This window comes from Chiloscyllium punctatum, chromosome 26, assembly GCF_047496795.1.
Source record: "Chiloscyllium punctatum isolate Juve2018m chromosome 26, sChiPun1.3, whole genome shotgun sequence".
NCBI classification, from domain to species: Eukaryota; Metazoa; Chordata; class Chondrichthyes; order Orectolobiformes; family Hemiscylliidae; genus Chiloscyllium; species Chiloscyllium punctatum.
This window is the reverse complement of record NC_092764.1, coordinates 76781845-76801068: the sequence shown is the minus strand read 5'-3', so window position 1 is coordinate 76801068 and position 19224 is coordinate 76781845. Positions and strand designations below refer to the sequence as shown.

The window sequence follows — 19224 nt, the reverse complement described above, 5'->3', positions numbered from 1 at the left end:
GGGAGAGTGGTTACCAGTTAATGGGACTGGGTTGGAAAGAGCACAGATGGGAATCTAAACACTATTAATTCAGAGAGGGGATGAGGACAAATAATAGAAGATAATAATAACATAAAAATAATAATAAGAGATATGGGTCAATACAAGGGCAGAAGGTGGGAAAGAGATGGTTTGGTGTACAATGAAAAGGGTGTGGCGAGGACTGAGAAGCAGCGGTATCTAAATGGATGATCTCAATATTTGTGTCAAAGAAGTCTATACATGGGTAATTGCTGTTAGAGTCAAGAGTGCAAAGGGTATGGGTAGAAATTGTGTAGTCCAATAAAGCAGTAGTGGGGTTTTCTATGCTTTACAGAAGGACCATGGCAGTTTCAACTGAAGACAGTGAGATCTGACCTCGCTGCGTGACATGGTCCCATCAAGGTCTGCGGTTGGTCAGACAATATTTCTGCAATAGACCAGTAAAGAATCAACTTTATAAAAACATCCCTATGACAAGGGATTTCAAAGTATTCTAATTTGAAACAAATATCAGAGCTTCTGTAATGATTTCACTTCACAGTCATAAACATTGAAGGTTCTCAAACTGATCACTAGGGCAAATAGTTTACTGGTTTTCAGTCACTGGCACTTAAGTGAGATTTATTTCATTGAAGCCTATTCTACTCATGCAGAAAGTAAGATTGCATATCTTATGCGCAGAATGGTTCAGAATTTGTCATTACTCCATTTGTCACATTGTGCAAGATCACTTGCTCAACCGTTCTTCAATAGTGGGCAGTCAACTGACAGACACCATTAAAAAGACTCACTTGTGACTTTTTAAAGCAGATTGTACACAACATATTCACACCAAATTGAGACAAATTTCAACTGCCCCCATGAAAGAATGCTTAGAATCAGACATGAGATTGGGATAGCATTGTCAATCAAATTACAGTTATTGCCTTTATTTAAAAAGTACGTCTATCTGTCAGATAATTTACAGATTAAGTTGTTGAACTAAACACAATGACAGGAATTTTGTTGTGAAGGCATGTTATCTTCTTAAAGTGAAATAAGTTATAAATGCTTTGGGAGCTGGTCTCCCACATTCCCAGTAAATATGGACAAATAACATAAAGGGGCCAATCACTTCTCACTGTTTTTACCTTGGTAACTCCAGCTACAAGGAATGGCAGTGCATCTCTGGTGCCTAGTATTATTATGGGCAGTGGAGAGGGAAATATTACACTTTACATTAGCAACCTTTCCTACCTTCCAAATCCATCAAAGGTTCACCTGCACTTCCACAAATATCATTTATTGCAGCTGTAGCTCCTGATGTGGTCTCCTTTACATTGGGGAGACTGGACGCCTTCTCGTAGAGTGCTTCAGGGAACATCTCCGTGATACCCGCACCAATCAACCCCACCGCCCCGTGGCCGAATATTTCAACTCCCCCTCCCACTCTGCCGAGGACATGTAGGTCCTGGGCCTCCTCCATCACCACTCCCTCACCACCCGACGCCTAGAGGAAGAATGCCTCATCTTCTGCCTCAGAACCCTTCAACCCCAGGGCATTAATTAAGGACTTCACAAGTTTCCTCATTTCCCCTCCCCCCACTTTGCCCCAGTTCCAAACTTCCAGCTCAGCACCATTCTCATGACCTGTTCCACCTGTCAGTCTTCCTTCCCACCTATCCGCTCCACCCTCCTCTCTGACCCATCACCTTTACCCCTTCCTCCATCCACCTATTGCACTCCCAGCTACCTTCTCACCAGTTCCACCCCCTCCCATTTATCTCTCCATCCCCGAGGCTTCCAGCCTCATTCCTGATGAATGATTCCTGCCCGAAACATTGATTTTCCTGCTTCTTGGATGCTGCCTGACCTGCTGTGCATTTCCAGCACCACTCTAATCTCCAGCATCTGCAGTCTCACTTTCGCCGAACCTTTCCTACCTGCCTCCTAACAAAATTCTAGAATTTGATCATGGCACAGTTGTGTTCCATACCGTCCAGAAAAGGTCATTTCCATCCTGATCAAAACCCTGCAGTGTGCAATTCCCTCCGATAATTGCCAGTGGAGTGGGAATCTCTCCAAGCTGTCCCAGCACTATGGCATTAGCTCCATCTGCCACCTTCAAAAGAGAGACGGTGAGTCAGAGTTTCTGAACATGTTGCTTTAATAAGTTAGTTAACTGAATGCAGGTTATTAAAATTCTCTATCAGGGAATCCTTCACAACTTTACATCAGGAAAAAAAAATTAAAAACATATTTTGAAGTAGTATCTCGAACTGGCAGTTCCTAAATCATATAAATAATAACAGCCACTTACAGACATCAGTGTAGAGCTATCTCATTCCCTCTAAAGTACTGAGCACCGATTAGCCATCAAAACTAATTTTTAATTCAACAATTGCACCTCAGCTGTAAAAACTTGAAAATATTTCAGAGAAAGTCTTTTTTTTATTAAGTTGTCTCCAATCAGCTATCTATATTTAGAGCACATAGCACAATAGTTGAAGGGCATTTTAAATTTAATATAAAAGCAAAAGTCTGAATATATTTATGTAAGAATACACAGGATGCACAGAACTGAAACAAGTCATTGGCTCAACCAATCTATGCTAGTGACACACTCCATCTGAGCCTCTTTCCAGCTTTCCTTGTCTAAATGTATCATTGTTACCCTCCATTCCCTTCACTTTTATATGCTAGTCTAGCTTCCCCTTAAATGTATTTACATAATTCACTCCAACCACTTCCTGTGGTAGCAAGTTCCAGATTCTCAACATAATAAGTGGCATCTTTTGGGCTTCCCTTTGAATTTCTTGGTGACTATTCTATACTAATGTCTCTAGTTATGTTCACTCCCATTTACGTAAAACAGTCTCTCTCTATTTACTCTATCTAATCATTTCAAATTATAAATAGCTTTATTAGGTCATCCCTTGGCCTTCTTTTCTCAAGAAACCAGAACTTATTAGACCAATGGACCATAGCTCTACATTGTGAAAATTCAAAGTGGTTTAATGGGTTAGCACACTTGTTTCACACAGTTCAGTGGAAATAGCAAGGCTGTGAATGGAGATTGTCAGCAGGCTATAGGATGACAGTTAATTTGGAAATGCATGGTGCAAAGTTCAGCCAAATGATTTAAACATAATATACTGACAATAATAGAACAAGAAACAGTTTTTAAAAAAATGCAGAGCTAAATAACAAACACAAGATCGTGACTGGTAGAGTCATAATGGCAAAAATCATAGTGGTTATCATAGTTTATGTAAGAACTTGCAATCTGATTGATCATTTTGAGTTAGGACTAACATTCACTTGTTTGTACAAAAACAAGAAATGGATCTGTGTCGGGGTTATCATTTCCTTAGAGGCATGGTAAATTTCTAACCTGAAGGAGATCTAAACTGGGAATAAAACAGGTTATGTAATATGTAGAGATAAATACCTTAAGAATGCTAGCAGATATACAAACGGTCTAGAAATTGAGGACCCAACAAACATGTTTCCTTGAGTTGCCAAATGGGCAGACAGACCAGAGCAAAGATGCAAATTTGCAAATAGTGAAGACTGGAGGACATGCAGCTAATGTTGCAGATGTATAGGTTAAAGTGAAAAGACATATAGATACAGTGGGTTCAGCATAGTTCTCAGAATTCCGATTAAAATGATGAATATTCGAGTTTTGCCCTCAAAATTTTTGTAATGGCAATGGAGAAACGGTAATGGTAAAGTCCATGACTAACCTTACAGTTAACTTTGTTGTGTGCTTTACCCACAGTTGAATGTTCGAACCAACCATATAATTACAAAATACTAGTGCATTCATGGTGAGATCTATGCTGGAAATTGGATGGCTTGCCAAAGTGCTAAAACGAATTCAGACCCTTGTGGTCATGTGGTCACACCTTAGAGTTGCATTCCGCTTTATACCTCAAGCAGTGATGAAACAGAGGCAGATAAAGAACTCAGTTCTTCATCAGATTTCTTCCTAAATGATCAAAGAACAATAGAGAGATTGGAGAAGTTGAATTCAAAAAGGTGGTCACTGGGGCCAAGGAAAAAGAGATCTGAAAAGAAAAAGTATCAGGTATCCAGCACACAACATGGTAGCATTCTTACAAATGGCTCTGCTACTTTAAACAAATTCAAGAAAACATTAAATTATGGGGGGAAAATAGCACAACAAAATTGCCGATTGAGAAAGAAATTAATGATTTTCATGGTAAGGCTTCAATCTGTCTCAAATGATCAGGAACAGTGGCTGGATTAGGCAAAAGGAATCGAAACATTCACTTTTGACCAAACAATAACACAGCACCGTAGGTAAAAACAATGACTGCAGATGCTGAAAATCAAATACTGGATTAGTGGTGCTGGAAGAGCACAGCAGTTCAGGCAGCATCCAACGAGCAGCGAAATCAACGTTTCGGGCAAAAGCCCTTCATCAGGAATAAAGGCAATGAGCCTGAAGCATGGAGAGAGCTTATCTCTCCATGCTTCAGGCTCATTGCCTTTATTCCTGATGAAGGGCTTTTGCCCGAAACGTCGATTTCGCTGCTCGTTGGATGCTGCCTGAATTGCTGTGCTCTTCCAGCACCACTAATCCAATAACACAGCACCATCTAGTGGCAAAATTGTGTTCAATATAATCAAACCAAATTTCTCACCAAAGAAAAAGGAACTTTAAATCAGATTTGTGCTTTATTTCTTAAATCTGTAGAATACATTCCCTGAGGGATAACATGATTAGTTAGAACCTTACCTCCTTGTAGAAGACATCAGAGTTGTTATATACATCATAAGCCAGCAGGTTAGTCTGTGTGCCAACAAGCAGCATGTCATGGCCAAGTCCAGGATTTAGTACTCCCGCAGTCAGACAGCTAACACTCTGGTTTATGTTCAGAAGGGATGTATCGGAATCCAAACCACCTTGCAATAAGTTGTTGGAGACAAAGCGCTGGGTGCGTGTATGGGGGTTGTGGATAAAAACCTAAATCAAGCATATTAATAGTTACCATTCTCAGTGAACCAGTAACTATACTACTATTTAGAATAAAGAAATTAAGCTCTCCTAAAATTTAAGATATTTCTAAGATTTTTCCAATGTTACAGAAGAAAGCAGCTGAATCATCTTAAATGTCAAAAATATTTGGATCACTATATGCTGTTTCAAGTTAGATTAAATATGAAAAGTGTCAAATATTATTCATACTTATTCTTTAAACCAACTCCACAATTGATCGTAGGCAATCTACATCGCAAACATCTTAGATGTGATCAAAGCCAGTTACCATTAGGATCAAAGTCATAATTCAATTATGACTAATTTTCAATATTTGCAATAAAAACTGATAAAGGGTTTTACATGAAATGTCATGGTCAACAACGTGAAAATAAATATATCACCAAAGGCAACTGTGTCAAGGACTGCTGATTTATTGTTGCTAAAAGCAAAATCATGAAACAGTTTTTGGGGAAGCCGGAGCAATCGATTTGAAAAAGAAAAATGAAAGTTTCCAATAAATATTGAAACAATGATTTCATAAGGAATATTGGGCAAAGGCAGGTTCATGGAATCGAGTCACAGATTAGTCATGATCTCAGCAAATAGCTTAAGAGGATTAAAATAATTTTATAATTAAATAATTTTTAAAATCACTGGCTGTGATATTTTTATTTATTCATACCTCGTAACTAACCCAGTGAAAGATACCACATGTTGTTGAGTATATTTGCATAACAGGCTCAGTAAGATGCAATCTTAAAAGCATAAATGTATGCCAACATCGTATGAGATGACTTAAAATGTCATTGAAAAGTTAAGATCTAGTATTAGTTTTGTGTCTTCATCCCGCCTTTTCTTCATTCACATGGGTATCTACAAAACACTTTAATGCTAGACAGCAGGAACTCTTGCTTAACTAGCATAATTAGTTATTCATTACGGCTAAGCATCTCAACCAGCAACATAATCCAATTGGACGGGAAGCTGTTCCTACATCAGCAGCAAGAGGATGCCCTTGCATTATATGTGAATTCAGCTTATTAAAATATGCTAATGGCTAATTCTTAGCACTTAGATCATGATCTGCCAGGAATGCATGGAATTAGGTACAGAGGAGTTATCATGCTGCCTGTCAGGTTGATGTATTTCATTATACGGGTGGAGAATAACTGGGACCAGACAAGCCTCATTTGGCAGTCAGAATTTTGAATTCCAACTGCATGTCCTTTTTTGAGAAGAGGGCTGTAATGGAATAAAGCATTCGACATAAGTGCCACAAATATAGTTTAACCTGGCCTATAAATACAGTCTGTGTGGGATGTAACCATGTGGTTAACATAAAACAGAATCAAAAAACTACGATTACCATAGAAAAGGTTAATGAATACACCAAACATGGATCGGGTTAATTAGGGGCAAAAGAATTACAGACTTTTGTGGAGGCAGTGTATATTGCAGAGATAATGAACAAATATTTTGCATGTGCCAATACTGATGTTGCTGTAAACGAGAAGGCACATTCAAAAGGATTAAGAGGAACTATGGCAGCACAGATACAAAATTGGATAAGTGAAAGGAAGCAGTAGTGATATATAGCTGATTTTCAGATTGGAGAGAGATATTTACAGTAGCATTTAGAGTCATTGAGTCATAGAGATGTACAGCATGGAAACAGACCCTTCGGTCCAACCTGTCCACGCCGACCAGATATCCCAACCCAATCTAGTCCCACCTGCCAGCACCTGGCCCATATCCCTCCAAACCCTTCCTATTCATATACCCATCCAAATGCCTCTTAAATGTTGCAATTGTACCAGCCTCCACCACATCCTCTGGCAGCTCATTCCATACACGTACCACCCTCTGCATGAAAAACTTGCCCCTTAGGTCTCTTTTATATCTTTCCCCTCTCGTCCTAAACTTATGCCTTCTAGTTCTGGACTCCCCAGTCCCAGGGAAAAGACTTTGCCTATTTATCCTATTCATGCCCCTCATAATTTTGTAAACCTCTCTAAGGGCACCCCTCAGCCGCTGTTGTTAACATAAAGACAGCTGGATTTGGATTAACAGGGCATAATCATAAAATGTGTGGACAATATAAAGTTCAGAAATACAGCAAACAGTGAAGAAGCTAGTAATGGCTTTCAGGAGAAAATAGTAAGATTGATATGTCAATAGTCCGACGAGGGGAGCGGCCATATTGGACCTGTTACTGGGGAATGAGCCAGGACTGGTGGCAGAAATTGTGGTAGGGGATTTCTTTGGGAACAGTAATCACAATTTTGTAAGTTTTAGAATACTTGTAGATAAAGAAGAGAGTGGTCCTAAGGGAAGAGTACTAGGCCAAGGCCAATTATATCAAAATTAGGAAGGAGCTGGGAAATGTGGATTGGACACAGCTATTTGAAGGGAAGTCCACATTTGAGATGTGGGAGGCTTTCAAAGACAAATTAAATATAGTGTAGGACAGGCATGTCCTGTTGAAGGCAAAGGATAGGAAGGGCAAGATTTGTGAACCGTGGATGACAAGAGAAATTGTACGACTAGCCAAGAGGAAAAGGGAAGCATACATAAGGTCTAGGCAGCTAAGAACAGAACAGGCCCTGGAAGAATATCAGAAGAGTAGGACAAGTCTTAAATGAGGAATTGAGCGGGCTAAAAGGGGTCATGAAATAGCTTTAGTGAGTAGAATTAAGGAGAATCCTAAAGCATTGTATTCTTATATAAGAAGCAAGTGGGTAACTAGAGAAAGGATTGGTCCACTAAAGGATAATGAAGGAAGGCTGTGTGTCAAACCTGACGGAATGGGTGAGATCTGAATGATTACTTTGCATCGGTGTTCACTGAGGAGAGGAACATGATGAATGTTGAGATTACAGATAGAAGTTTGCTTAGTCTGGATCACGTTGACAGAAGTAAGGAAGATGTGTTGGGCAGGCTAGAGGTTAAGGTGGACAAATTCCCAGGACCGGATGGGATCTATCCCAGGTTGCTGAGGGAGGCGAGAAAGGAAATAGGTGAGGCCCTGACAGATCTCTTTGTGGCATCCTTAAATACAGGTGAGGTGCCGGAGGACTGGAAGGTGGCTCATGTTGTCCCCCTGTACAAGAAGGGTAGTAGGGATATTCTGGGTAACGACAGACCAGTGAGCCTGACATCGGTGGTGGGAAAGTTGCTGCAGAAGGTACTGAGGGATAGGATCTATTTATATTTAGAAATGAATGGGCTTATCAGTAATAGCAGCATGGTTTTGTGCAGGGGAGATCATGCCTTATCAACTTAATAGAGTTCTTCAAGGAAGTGACCAAGTTGATAGATGAAGGAAGGGCTGTTGATATCTTATACATGGACTTTAGTAAGGAATTTGATAAGATTCCCCATGGTAGACTAATGGATAAAGTGAAGTCATATGGTGTGCAAAGTGTTTTAGCTAGGTGGAAAAAGAACTGGTTGAGCTACAAGAAAGAGAGAGTAGTAGTTGAAGGGAGTTTCTCGAAATTCTGAAAGGTGACCAGTGGTGTTCCACAGGGGTCAGTGTTGGGGCCACTGTTGTTTGTACTATGCATAAATGATCTGGAAGAGGGCACTGTTGGTATGATCGGCAAGTTTGCAGATGACACGGAGATTGGTGGAGTAGCAGAAAGCATAAGGGGCTGTCAGAGAATACAGGAGGATATAGATAGACTGGAGAGTTGGGCGGAAAAGTGGCAGATGGATTTCAATCCAGACAAATGTGAGGTGATGCATTTAGGCAAGACTAATTCTAAAGCGAATTACACAATGAACGGAAGAGCCTTGGGAAAAGTTGATGGGCAGAGAGATCTGGGAGTGCAGGTCCATTGTACCCTGAAGGTTGCTACACAGATGGATAGTGGTCAAGAAGGCATATAGTATGCTTGCCTTCATTGGACGGGATATTGAGTATAAGAGCTGGCAAATCATGTTAAAATTGTACAAGACATTGATTCGGCCATTTAGAATACAGTGTACAGTTCTGGTTGCCACATTACCAAAAGGATGTGGACACTTTGGAGAGGGTGCAGAGAAGGCTTACGAGGATGTTGCCTGGTAGGGAAGGTGCTAGCTATGAAGAAAGGTCAAGTAGGTTAGGATTATTTTCATTAGAAAAAAGGAGATTGAGGGGGGACCTGATTGAGATTTATAAAATCATGAAGGATATAGACAGGGTGGATTAGAGACAAGCTTTTTCCCAGGGTGAAGTATTCAATAACAAGAGGTCACACTTTCAAGGTGAGAAGTAGAAAATTTAAGGGGGATACACATGTCAAGTACTTCACACAGAGGGTGGTGGGCATTTGGAATACATTGCCAGCAGAGATGACTGAAGTAGGCATGGTAGATTCATTTAAGATGCGTCTGGATAAATGCATGAGTAGGTGGGAGGTAGAGGGATACAGATGCTTAGGAATTGACCGACAGGTTTAGACAGTACATTTGGATTGGCTCAGGCTTGAAGGGCCGAAGGGCCTGTTCCTGGGCTGTAAGTTTTCTTTGTTCTTTGGTAAAATGGACAAACACATGACAGATGAAATTTAATGTACAGAATACATTTTATTAGTAATACTAGGGGTCAGTATATAATCTTAATGGAATATTACGAAAGGCAGTGCATATCAGGCAGGACTTATACACTTAATGGTAAGGTCTGGAGAGAGTTGCTGAACAAAGAGATCATGCAGTGCAGGTTCATAGTTCCTTGAAAGCGGAGTCGCAGGTGGATAGGTTAGTGAAGATGCCGTTTGGCATCCTTGCTGTTATTGGTCAGTGCACTGAGTATAGGAGTTGGGAGGTCATGTTGTGGCTATACAGGACATTGGTTAGCCTATTATTGTAATATTGTGTGCAATTCGCATCTCCCATCTCCCTGCAGCATATGAGATAGACAATGTTAGCCAAGTCACATGTGTACCTGCTGTGTACACAGTGGGTAGTGTCCCCATGGGTAATAGTGGCATCCATGTTGACCACTATACACTGCAGGCAAGGATGCCCTGAGGCATGGTACATAGGTGAGACTAAGCAGACGCTATGACAACAGATGAATCGACAACAAATGAATGGACTCTGCATAACAATAAACAGACAGGGGTGTTCCCTCCCAGTTGGGGGGTACTTCAGCGGTCAAGGACATTTGGCCTTGGATCTTCGGATGACCGTCCTCCAAGGCAGACTTGAGGATGGGCAACAATGCAAAGTGGACGAGCAGAGGCTGACAGCCAGGTTCGGTACTCATGAGGATCGCCTCAACTGGAATCTTAGATTCACGTCACGATACAGGTGACCCCACTACATTATACATTCTCTCTCTCACACACACACATTCACTCACACTCACGCAGACTCAATATCATAACACACACTCACTCTCATAACACATGCACGCACACGCCACATTCACGCACAAACCCACTTACAGGTTTATACTCCATCACACCCACACACAAACTTTACCAAACTTTCACTCACATTCTCTCTCTCATGCATGTGCGCACATACATACACACGTCTATGGGGTGAATTTGTGTTTGCTGATACATTCTATTTTGTTAAAAAAAATGTACAATCTACAGGCAGTCAATGCAGGCAGTAATACATGTAATATTTTGTAAATACTACTTTGGAAATAGAACTAGTCTGACTCAAGACTGGGATACAGACAGACTCTGACCTCACACCTTTAATGCATTGTCTGAGCTGAGACGTTACCTTTTGTTATCAAACCTTAAGTTATCTCAAGCAAATGACTAAAAATAAATTCTGGGAATTACATATTAATGAACCAAAACCTACAACCCATTTTAAAAGATGAAAGACTTCACAATCCAGGTTTGTTCAATATATCATTTCAGTTTCACGACTCTGTAATCTTTTGCTATAAATTCTGTGTCTTATGATCTTATACTCCAAAACCACTTGATGAACGAGCAGCACTCCAAAAGCTACTGCTTCCAAATAAACCTGTTGGATTATAACCTAGTTTTAGAGGTGAAGTGTGTTTAGTTCAATGCAAGAAGTGTCATGAATAAGAATGATGAGCATGGATGTTGTGGCCATTATGGAGACTTGGAAATCGCAGGGACTGGAATGGTTGTTGGATATTCTGGGGTTTAGATGTTTCATGTTTCATGTTTCAAAAGGAATGGGGGGGCGGTAAAAGAGTTGAGGGAGTGGCATTTTTAATCAGGGATAGTATAACAGCTGCAGAAAGGGAGTTCGTTGAGGAGGGTTTGCCTGCTGAGTCATTATGGGTGGAAGTCAGAAACAGGAAAGGAGCAGTCACTTGAGAGTTTTCTATAGACCCCCCTAACAGCAACAGAGAAAGATACGCAGGAGCAAATTGGGAGGCAGATTTTGGAAAGGTGCAGAAATAACAGGGTTGTTGTCGTAAGTGACTTCAACTTCCCTAATATTGATTGGAATCTCCTTAGTACAAATAGTTTGGATGGAATGTGTCCAGGAAGGATTCCTGACTCAATATGTAGATAGGCTGACTGGAAGGGAGGCCATATTGGATTTGGTGCTTGGCAACAAACCAGGTCAGGTGTTAGATCTCTCGGTGGGACAGCATTTTGGTGATAGTGATCACAACTCCCTGACCTTTACTGTAGTCATGGAGAGGGATAGGAGCAGACAGTATGAGAAAGTATTTAACTGGGGGGAGGGAGGAATTAGGCAGAAACTGTGGAGCATAAATTAGAAGCAGATATTCTCAGGGAAATGCATGGTAGAAATCTGGAGGTTGTTTAGGGAGCTCTTGCTGCGAGTGCTGGATAGTTTTGCCCAACTGAGGCAAGTAAGTGATGGTAGGGTAAAGGAACCTTGGATGACAAGAGATGTGGAACATCTAGTCAAGAGGTAAAAGGATCAGACAGGGCTCTGGAGGGTTACAAAGTAGCCAGGAAGGAACTAAAGAATGGACTTAGGACAGCTAGAAGGGGGCATTAAAAAGCCTTGGTGGGTAGGATTAAGGAAAACCTCAATGCATTCTACACTGATGTGAGGAACAAGAGTATGGCTAGAATGAGGGTAGGGCCAATTACGGATAGTGGAGGGAATTTGTGCCTGACAGAGGAGGTAGGGGAGGTCCTTAATGAATATTTTGCTTCAGTACTCACGAGAAGGACCTTGTCGTTAGTGAGGACAACATAAAACAGGCTAATACGCTTGAATAGGATGATGCCAAAAAGAAGGATGTGTTGGAAATTTTGAAAAACATGACAATAGGTAATTATTGGATAGGTCTCTGAGATTTATGATTATTTGAAAAAGCGTAGGGGTAGGAGTGGGGGCAGACGACGGGCATTGTTGGACGAGGTTGGGGAGCAGACGGGGGCCAAGCAGTGTTGGACAGGGTTGGGGACAGGAGGGGGCGGTTTTGGACAGGGTTGGGGGTCAGCGGTGTTGGACAGGGTTGGGGGGTAGACAGGGGGCAGTGTTGGATGGTGTTGGGGGATGGGTGAGGCAGATGGTGTGGCGATGTTGGACAGGGTTGGGTGGGGAGGTGGACAGGGTTGGGGCGGGCGGGGGAACGGAGGGAGGTAGTGTTGATTGGGGTTGATGGGTGGGCGGGGGTGTAGGGGCTCATGCACAGTGTGCTGCTGCCTAGTCTCCTGAACAGGGAGCAGAATTAACAGAAAACTCTAAGCCCCAGAGGAAAGGCATTGACTCGATTAACCAAATAATCAACTATCCGAATGAAATAGTGCCCCCCCCCCCCCCCCATCTCGTTCGGATAATCGAGGTTCCTCTGTACAGGGTTAAAGGCAGTGCGGAGGAACAGAGGGATCTTGGGGCCCATATCCATAGATGTCTTGAAGTTCCCACCCAAGCTGATAGATTTGTTAAAAAGGCACAGGATGTGTTGGCTTTCATTAGCAGGGGGATTGAGTTTAAGAGCCACAAGGTTGTGCTGCAGCTCTATAAAGCCCTGGTTAAAGCATATTTGGAATACTATGTTCAGTTCTGGTTGCCTCTTTATAGAAAGGATGTGGAGGCTTTAGAGAGGGTGCGGAAGAGATTGACCAAAATGCTGCCTGGACTGGAGGGCATGTCTTAAAAAGAAAGGTTGAGGGAGCTAGGGCTTCTCTCATTGGAGCGAAGAAGGAGAAGTGACTTGATAAAGGTGTACAACATGATAAGGCATAGATAGAGTGGTAGCTAGAGACCTTTTTCCCCATAGGTTAAATGGCTATCACAAGGGTGCATAATTTTAAAGTGACTAAAGGAAGGTTATGGGGAGATGTCAGAGGTAGGTTCTTTATACAGAGAGTGGTGGGTGTGTGGAATGCACTGCCAGCAGTGGTAGCAAAGTGAGATACATTACGGACATTTAGGTGATGGGCACTGGATGATAGTAAAATGTAGGATATGTAGGTTAGTTTGATCTTAGAGTAGGATAAAAGGTGGGCACAACATCGAGGACAGAAGAGCCTGTACTGTTCTATGTCCTGATGACATTTAAAAAGCATCTGGACAGGCATATGAATAGGAAGGGTTTAGAGGGATATGGGCCAAATGCTGGCAAATGGGACTAGATTTATTTAGGATATCCAGTAGGCATGGACAGGTTGGACCGAAGGGTCTGTTTCTGTGCTGTATATTTCTATGACTGTGTGTGTGTTGGAACAGAGACACCAGGAACGGAAGATTTACAGACTTTTAAAGATAGCATGACAAATTGTGATTTCTGTTTAAAAAAAGCATTGGGGATCCTTGGCTATATTAATAATGAAATGAAGTGCAAAAGTAAGTGGTTATGCCAAACTTTCAAAGAACATTGGTTATGCTACAGCTGAGTATTGCTCTCATTTTATTAGAAAGGACATCAAGGCCCAAGAAAGTGTGCAGAAGAGATTTACATGGTACCTTGACAGCAACTTGCAATCATTTATAGGTAATGCTTCTCAAACCTTTCTCTCCCACTGTGACTCTATCACAAGGCTTGAAAATTGTTGGGACTCCTCAGTGAGAACTGGGTGGGGTGGGAGGTGGTAGGCTGAAGGCGGATCAGCCCTCTCTGCCCAGAACTTGCAACACACTTGGTCTCCTGACACTCATTTTAAGAAACCCTGATGCAGAGACTGAGAACACTGAGGCAGAGAGGTTAAGAGGTGATTTGAAAGTTCAAAATCTTGAATGGTTTTGATCAAGAAGGAAGAACTGTTTCTAGTGGCAAGATGATTGATAACCAAAAGGCAATGATTTAGTATGAATGACAAGATAATCAAAGGAGCATGAAGAAATTTATTCTTTTTTTAAAGTTTCGAGCTGAAATGCACTGCCTGAAAGTGTGCTAGAAGCTGATTCAGAAATAACATTTAAAAAAAACCAGGAAGGACGAAAAAACATTAAATGTTATTGACAAACTTGGGTCTTGTAATTTGACATTCACATTTTCCACTCTTGCATCCATAAAGGTCACAAGCTTTAATGATGGTCCTTCTGATTTGTGGATTTTCTGTTCTGAGTGATCATCTCCTACACAATGAGCTTCTTGCTGAACTGTGAACTTTAACTACTTTGTCTGGTGTGCATGTTGGATCTGCTGAGAAAGAACTTTGTAACTTGGCAAAGTTTAGTTAGTACTTTCACTAACTCTGGCATAGTCCAAGAAGGGAACCATACCAAATGTTCCCTTTTCTAATTAAAAACCGATAGAACCACAGATGCTGTTACGTCATAAATAAGAACAGAAGTTGCTGAAAAAGCTCAGCAGATCTGGCAGCATCAGTGAAGAGAAATCAAAGTTAACACTTTGGATCCAGTGAGGAAGGGTCACTAGACCCAAAATCTTTGATTTCACTTTACAGGTGCTACCAGATCTGCTGTGTTTTTCCAGTAACTTCTGTTTTTGTTCCTTTTTCTAATTGCTGAAGCACATTTGCATTTTCCCAGGATATTATATAACCTGTTTACAATCAAAGTATTGTGTGTGTTGCCCAATAAATCTAGCAAGTAACAAGCACCAAGGACTCTAACAGCATAAATTTCATTAATACTATGTGTTCACAAGGTGGTAAGTGCCTTAAAACAATTAACAAGGCACCTCTTTTCCCACAATATTCTTTCCAAGACAGGGCTTTTCTCTTCTCTATTGGCAGGAGTTGGACACGTTTAAAAACAGAACAAAAGTCACTAAATGATGTAATCTTTTAATCCTGATGTCAAGAGAAGTATCAAGAATATGGAAGCAAGAATGGAAATACAGTTGTCAAATTACAAACTACAATTCATCGTAAGTATTTTCCTTTCCATTAATTTTTTTAAATTCACTCAGTCTCTTGCCCCTCTCACTCATACAACACATCCATATAGCATTTCGAATGGAATAATTATTTAATCCTAGGCTTTTCTGTGTATTTGTTATTAAGGTTTGACAGTTGGAAATTGTGTTCTGAATATTGGAAACAAACAAATAAACAGCAAGAAATTGACGCACTCAGCTTTAAATATCCATAATTAACAAACAGATTTTTTAACCAATCATGGTTCAGTGTCTGTGCTGGTAATTATATGGAACCAGCAAGTGCTTGAGACTGACTCCCTCGCTGACAACTGCAGCTCCCCTTTTTGCAACCACAGCTTTTTACTTAATTCTCTTCTTACGCAGTATCCTCTCCCAGCTACTGTGTTTTAAAAGGCTTTGAGAGCAACTGCTTTTCACTCAACAGACCCCACCCCCACCATACCAAGAGCTATAACTCCCTAAGCATTGTTACCATCTAATACAGTTATCTTTTGAAAGATAACATTAGTAGCAGAGGATGATTGGATCAAGGTATAAAGTTTCAGGGTATGATTACTCAAGTCCTGCTTTGTGAAAATAAACCTCATGACCACTGGAAGACCAGAGTTATAACATGGACCTGAGTTACTTCTATACCTAAGAAGCAGCAATTGGAGCCCAATGCTGTGAACATGGATGGAGTTTTGAACATATTGTTAACTTTCATGAATAAAATGTATCAGGAAAAAATTATTTATTGGATGCTTAAGAGGCAAGATCAGATTTTTACAAATATTTAAAAAATAAGTATAGTATTTTAAAGATGCAATAGAATGGAATTCTTCAGAAGGTGGCAAGATTGCTGGAATTTTGTTTGGAATTCCCCAATCAGTGATGGCATATAAGTTATTGGACTGTATTAAAGTTTTAAGCACGGATAGACTTTTACCATTGACAGGAGTTAAAATTGCAGATAAACTTGCATGACTAGAACAAATGTCAGAAGTGTTAAAGAAAATTCCCAGAGCATTCCTTTTCAGCAGCATTCATAGCACAAAGGGGAAGTTGACAATATGACAGAAAATGGAGGCTACAGCTCTGAGATGTTGATGAGATCATCTAGATACAAGCTGCAGGAGAAAGTACAAAAACAGAACTGTAACTATTGAAACTGAGCACAGAAATGCTTTTGATAATTTAGAGAATCAAACAGAATTCGAGATTTACAATTAACAAATGAATGTACTCCAGAAATATTAAATGTTTAGTCAATCGGTGTTTCAGGTACATTTCAATAAATCCCTATACCATGAACTGTCCCAAATAGTATAAGAAAGTATTCAAAAATAAACATGAAATGGAGGAAGATAGAGATACAATTCAAAGAGTGGGCATTGTGTTGGTCACAAGAAATTTCAACTCATTGATGATGTATTGTTGGCAGTGTCTTTCAATTGTGCAATATTTTGCAGTGGATTCACATCTACTGTATGGTAAGTAGACTGGCCAAATGTTAGACTCTGATTAATAAGGATCAGAATAAAGTTAATCAACTTGAATGTTCCACCAGTTTCAGATTTGGGGATGATAAAATACTAAAATCTTTGAAAAGTCTGGTGATTCCTTCCAAAATAGCCAGACTTAACTGTTTTATTAGCAAAGATTTAGTGTCCAATGGAATACTTTTGTTACTAATACAGCATCGATGAAGATAGCACAGATGATACTTAAAGTGGAAATCAAAGCTATTGTACTTAAAAACCTGTATATTTTAATTTTTAAAATTGGGATACTATTATGTTCTTTTGCTTTAAAATAACTGCTTGATAAAAGAAATTAGAGAAGAGTTATTAACATCCCGGAGTGGAAATTTAGAGGATGAAGTCAATTGTGTGAAAATTAGATCAGCAATTTTCTCAACTGCTTTCTGAAAAATTAAAATGTTTAGAAAAGGATGCAGTATTAGGGGATGGGAGTACAATAAGGTCATGAAAGAGATAAGTGATAGGCGTGAGATTTGTAAAAACAAAAATCGAAGCATACCATCACATTAGCAAGAGATTTTTATGAGGTAGTAGCCCATGGGATAAAGAAAAACGCACTTTCATTTTACATTTGTCAGTTTGGCAACCAGATTTAGTCAGTCAACAATAATGCATACTAAAGATAAGAGAATAACTGTGGATAAAGCAATGAAAAAGCGGATCACTGGCAAAATTACTCACTGATAATGGGGAGATTGATTATGATGAATTCAGAGATGTATTTGCAAATATGAATATAATCATTATGAATACAGCACCAGAAAGCCCTTTAAGGAATGGGGCTTGTGAAAGGCAGTAATAGACAAATTGGTGCATAACGTTTTGGCAATTTAGCCAAATTGAAAATTATCTGCAATAGCATGGGCTGTGCATACTCAGAAGACATAATCCATATCAGTTGGCTTTTGAGAGGAATCCTAAAGTTCCATCAGTAATAAATGATCAAATCCCAGCTTTGGAAGGGACTACAATTAGTCCTACATTTTCAGAACATCTGCTTAACACTACATACAGACAGAAAGGCTTTCATTAAAGCCAAAGTGGCAGAAAGAATTTGACACGCCTTACAAAGTAAGGTCATTGGAAATGCATTTCAAGGTGGGGGTGCGAGGGAAGAAGCTTGAGAGGCCCCACGAAGGTTATTGGTAAAGACACAAAGATAATTCTTTAGCACAGGAATCAGATTGATCGTTGGATGCTGCCTGAACTGCTGTGCTCTTCCAGCACCACTAATCCAGTATCAGATTGATTGAGTCCACTCTTCAAGATTGATTGGTTTGGATAATAAATTTGCAGATTCTGAAGGAGTTTATAGAATATAGTGAGAAACCGGGTCCTTTTCATGGCCAAATGTGTCACAGCTATGAGAATCAAACTGCTATAATTATCAGTTTGTGTAACAATGGACAGATCAGTTTGAGGCCATTAATCCCAAAGGACAACTGCCAAAAGTGGGTACCAAAGTCAAGTTTAACCAGATGGGGCTAATAATTTGAGAAATTTCACTACAATAAGAGCAGAGAAGGCCACAAGAAAATTTAAAAGATGGATGAACATACAAGACGAGAGGCAGGAGATTACACCCATAGATTGGGAACATGAAGTGCAAAGATGGAAGGTAAGGAAACACAGTATAAGCTCAAACAGTAGGTCTGAGAGCAAACATGTTGCTTGAAAGTGATCATGAATCGTTTAAGAAAAAAAGATGGAGATATACAGCACGGAAACAAACCCTTTGGTCCAACTCGTCCATGCCAATCAGATATCCCAACCCAATCTAGTCACACCTGCCAGCACCCAGCCCATATCCCTCCAAACCCTTCCTAGTCATATACCCATCCAGGTGCCTTATAAATGTTGCAACTATACTAGCCTCCACCACTTTCTCTGGGAGCTCATTCCATACACGTACCACGCTCTGCGTGAAAAGGTTGTCCCTTAGGTCTCTTTTATTATATCTTTCCCCTCTCACCTTAACCCTATGTCCTCTGGTTCTGGACTCCCCTATCCCAGGGAGAAGACTTTGTTTGTTTATTCTATCCATGCCCCTCATGATCTTATAAACTATAAGGTCACCCCTCAGCTTCCAACACTCTAGGGAAACCAGCCTCAGCCTACTCAAACTCTCCCCAGAGCTAAAATCCTCCAATTCTGGCAACATCCCTGTACATTTTTTTCTGAACCCTTTCAAGTTTCATAACATCCTTCCAATAGGAAGGAGACCAGAGTTTCATGTAATATTCCAAAGTGGCCTAACCAATGTCCTGTACAGCCACAACATGACCTCCCAACTCCTGTACTCAATACTCTGACCAATAAAGGAAAGCATACCAAATGCCTTCTTCACTATCCTATCTACCTGCGACTCTATTTTCAAGGAGAGATGAACATGCGCTCCAAGATCTCTTTGTTCAGCAACACTC

At 40.4% G+C, this 19224-nt stretch overlaps 1 protein-coding gene across 1 annotated transcript in view; it reads right to left on the bottom strand.

Moving 5' to 3' along the window:
* The window catches only part of bbs2 (Bardet-Biedl syndrome 2), a 75920-nt gene that overhangs the window by 40545 nt on the left and 16151 nt on the right, over nt 1-19224 (bottom strand). Inside the window, exons 3-4 of the mRNA XM_072547690.1 lie at nt 4769-4996; nt 1997-2122 (exon numbers count right to left, since the gene is read on the bottom strand). Coding sequence (XP_072403791.1) covers nt 1997-2122; nt 4769-4996 — 354 coding nt within the window. The remainder of the gene's footprint in view (nt 1-1996; nt 2123-4768; nt 4997-19224) is intronic.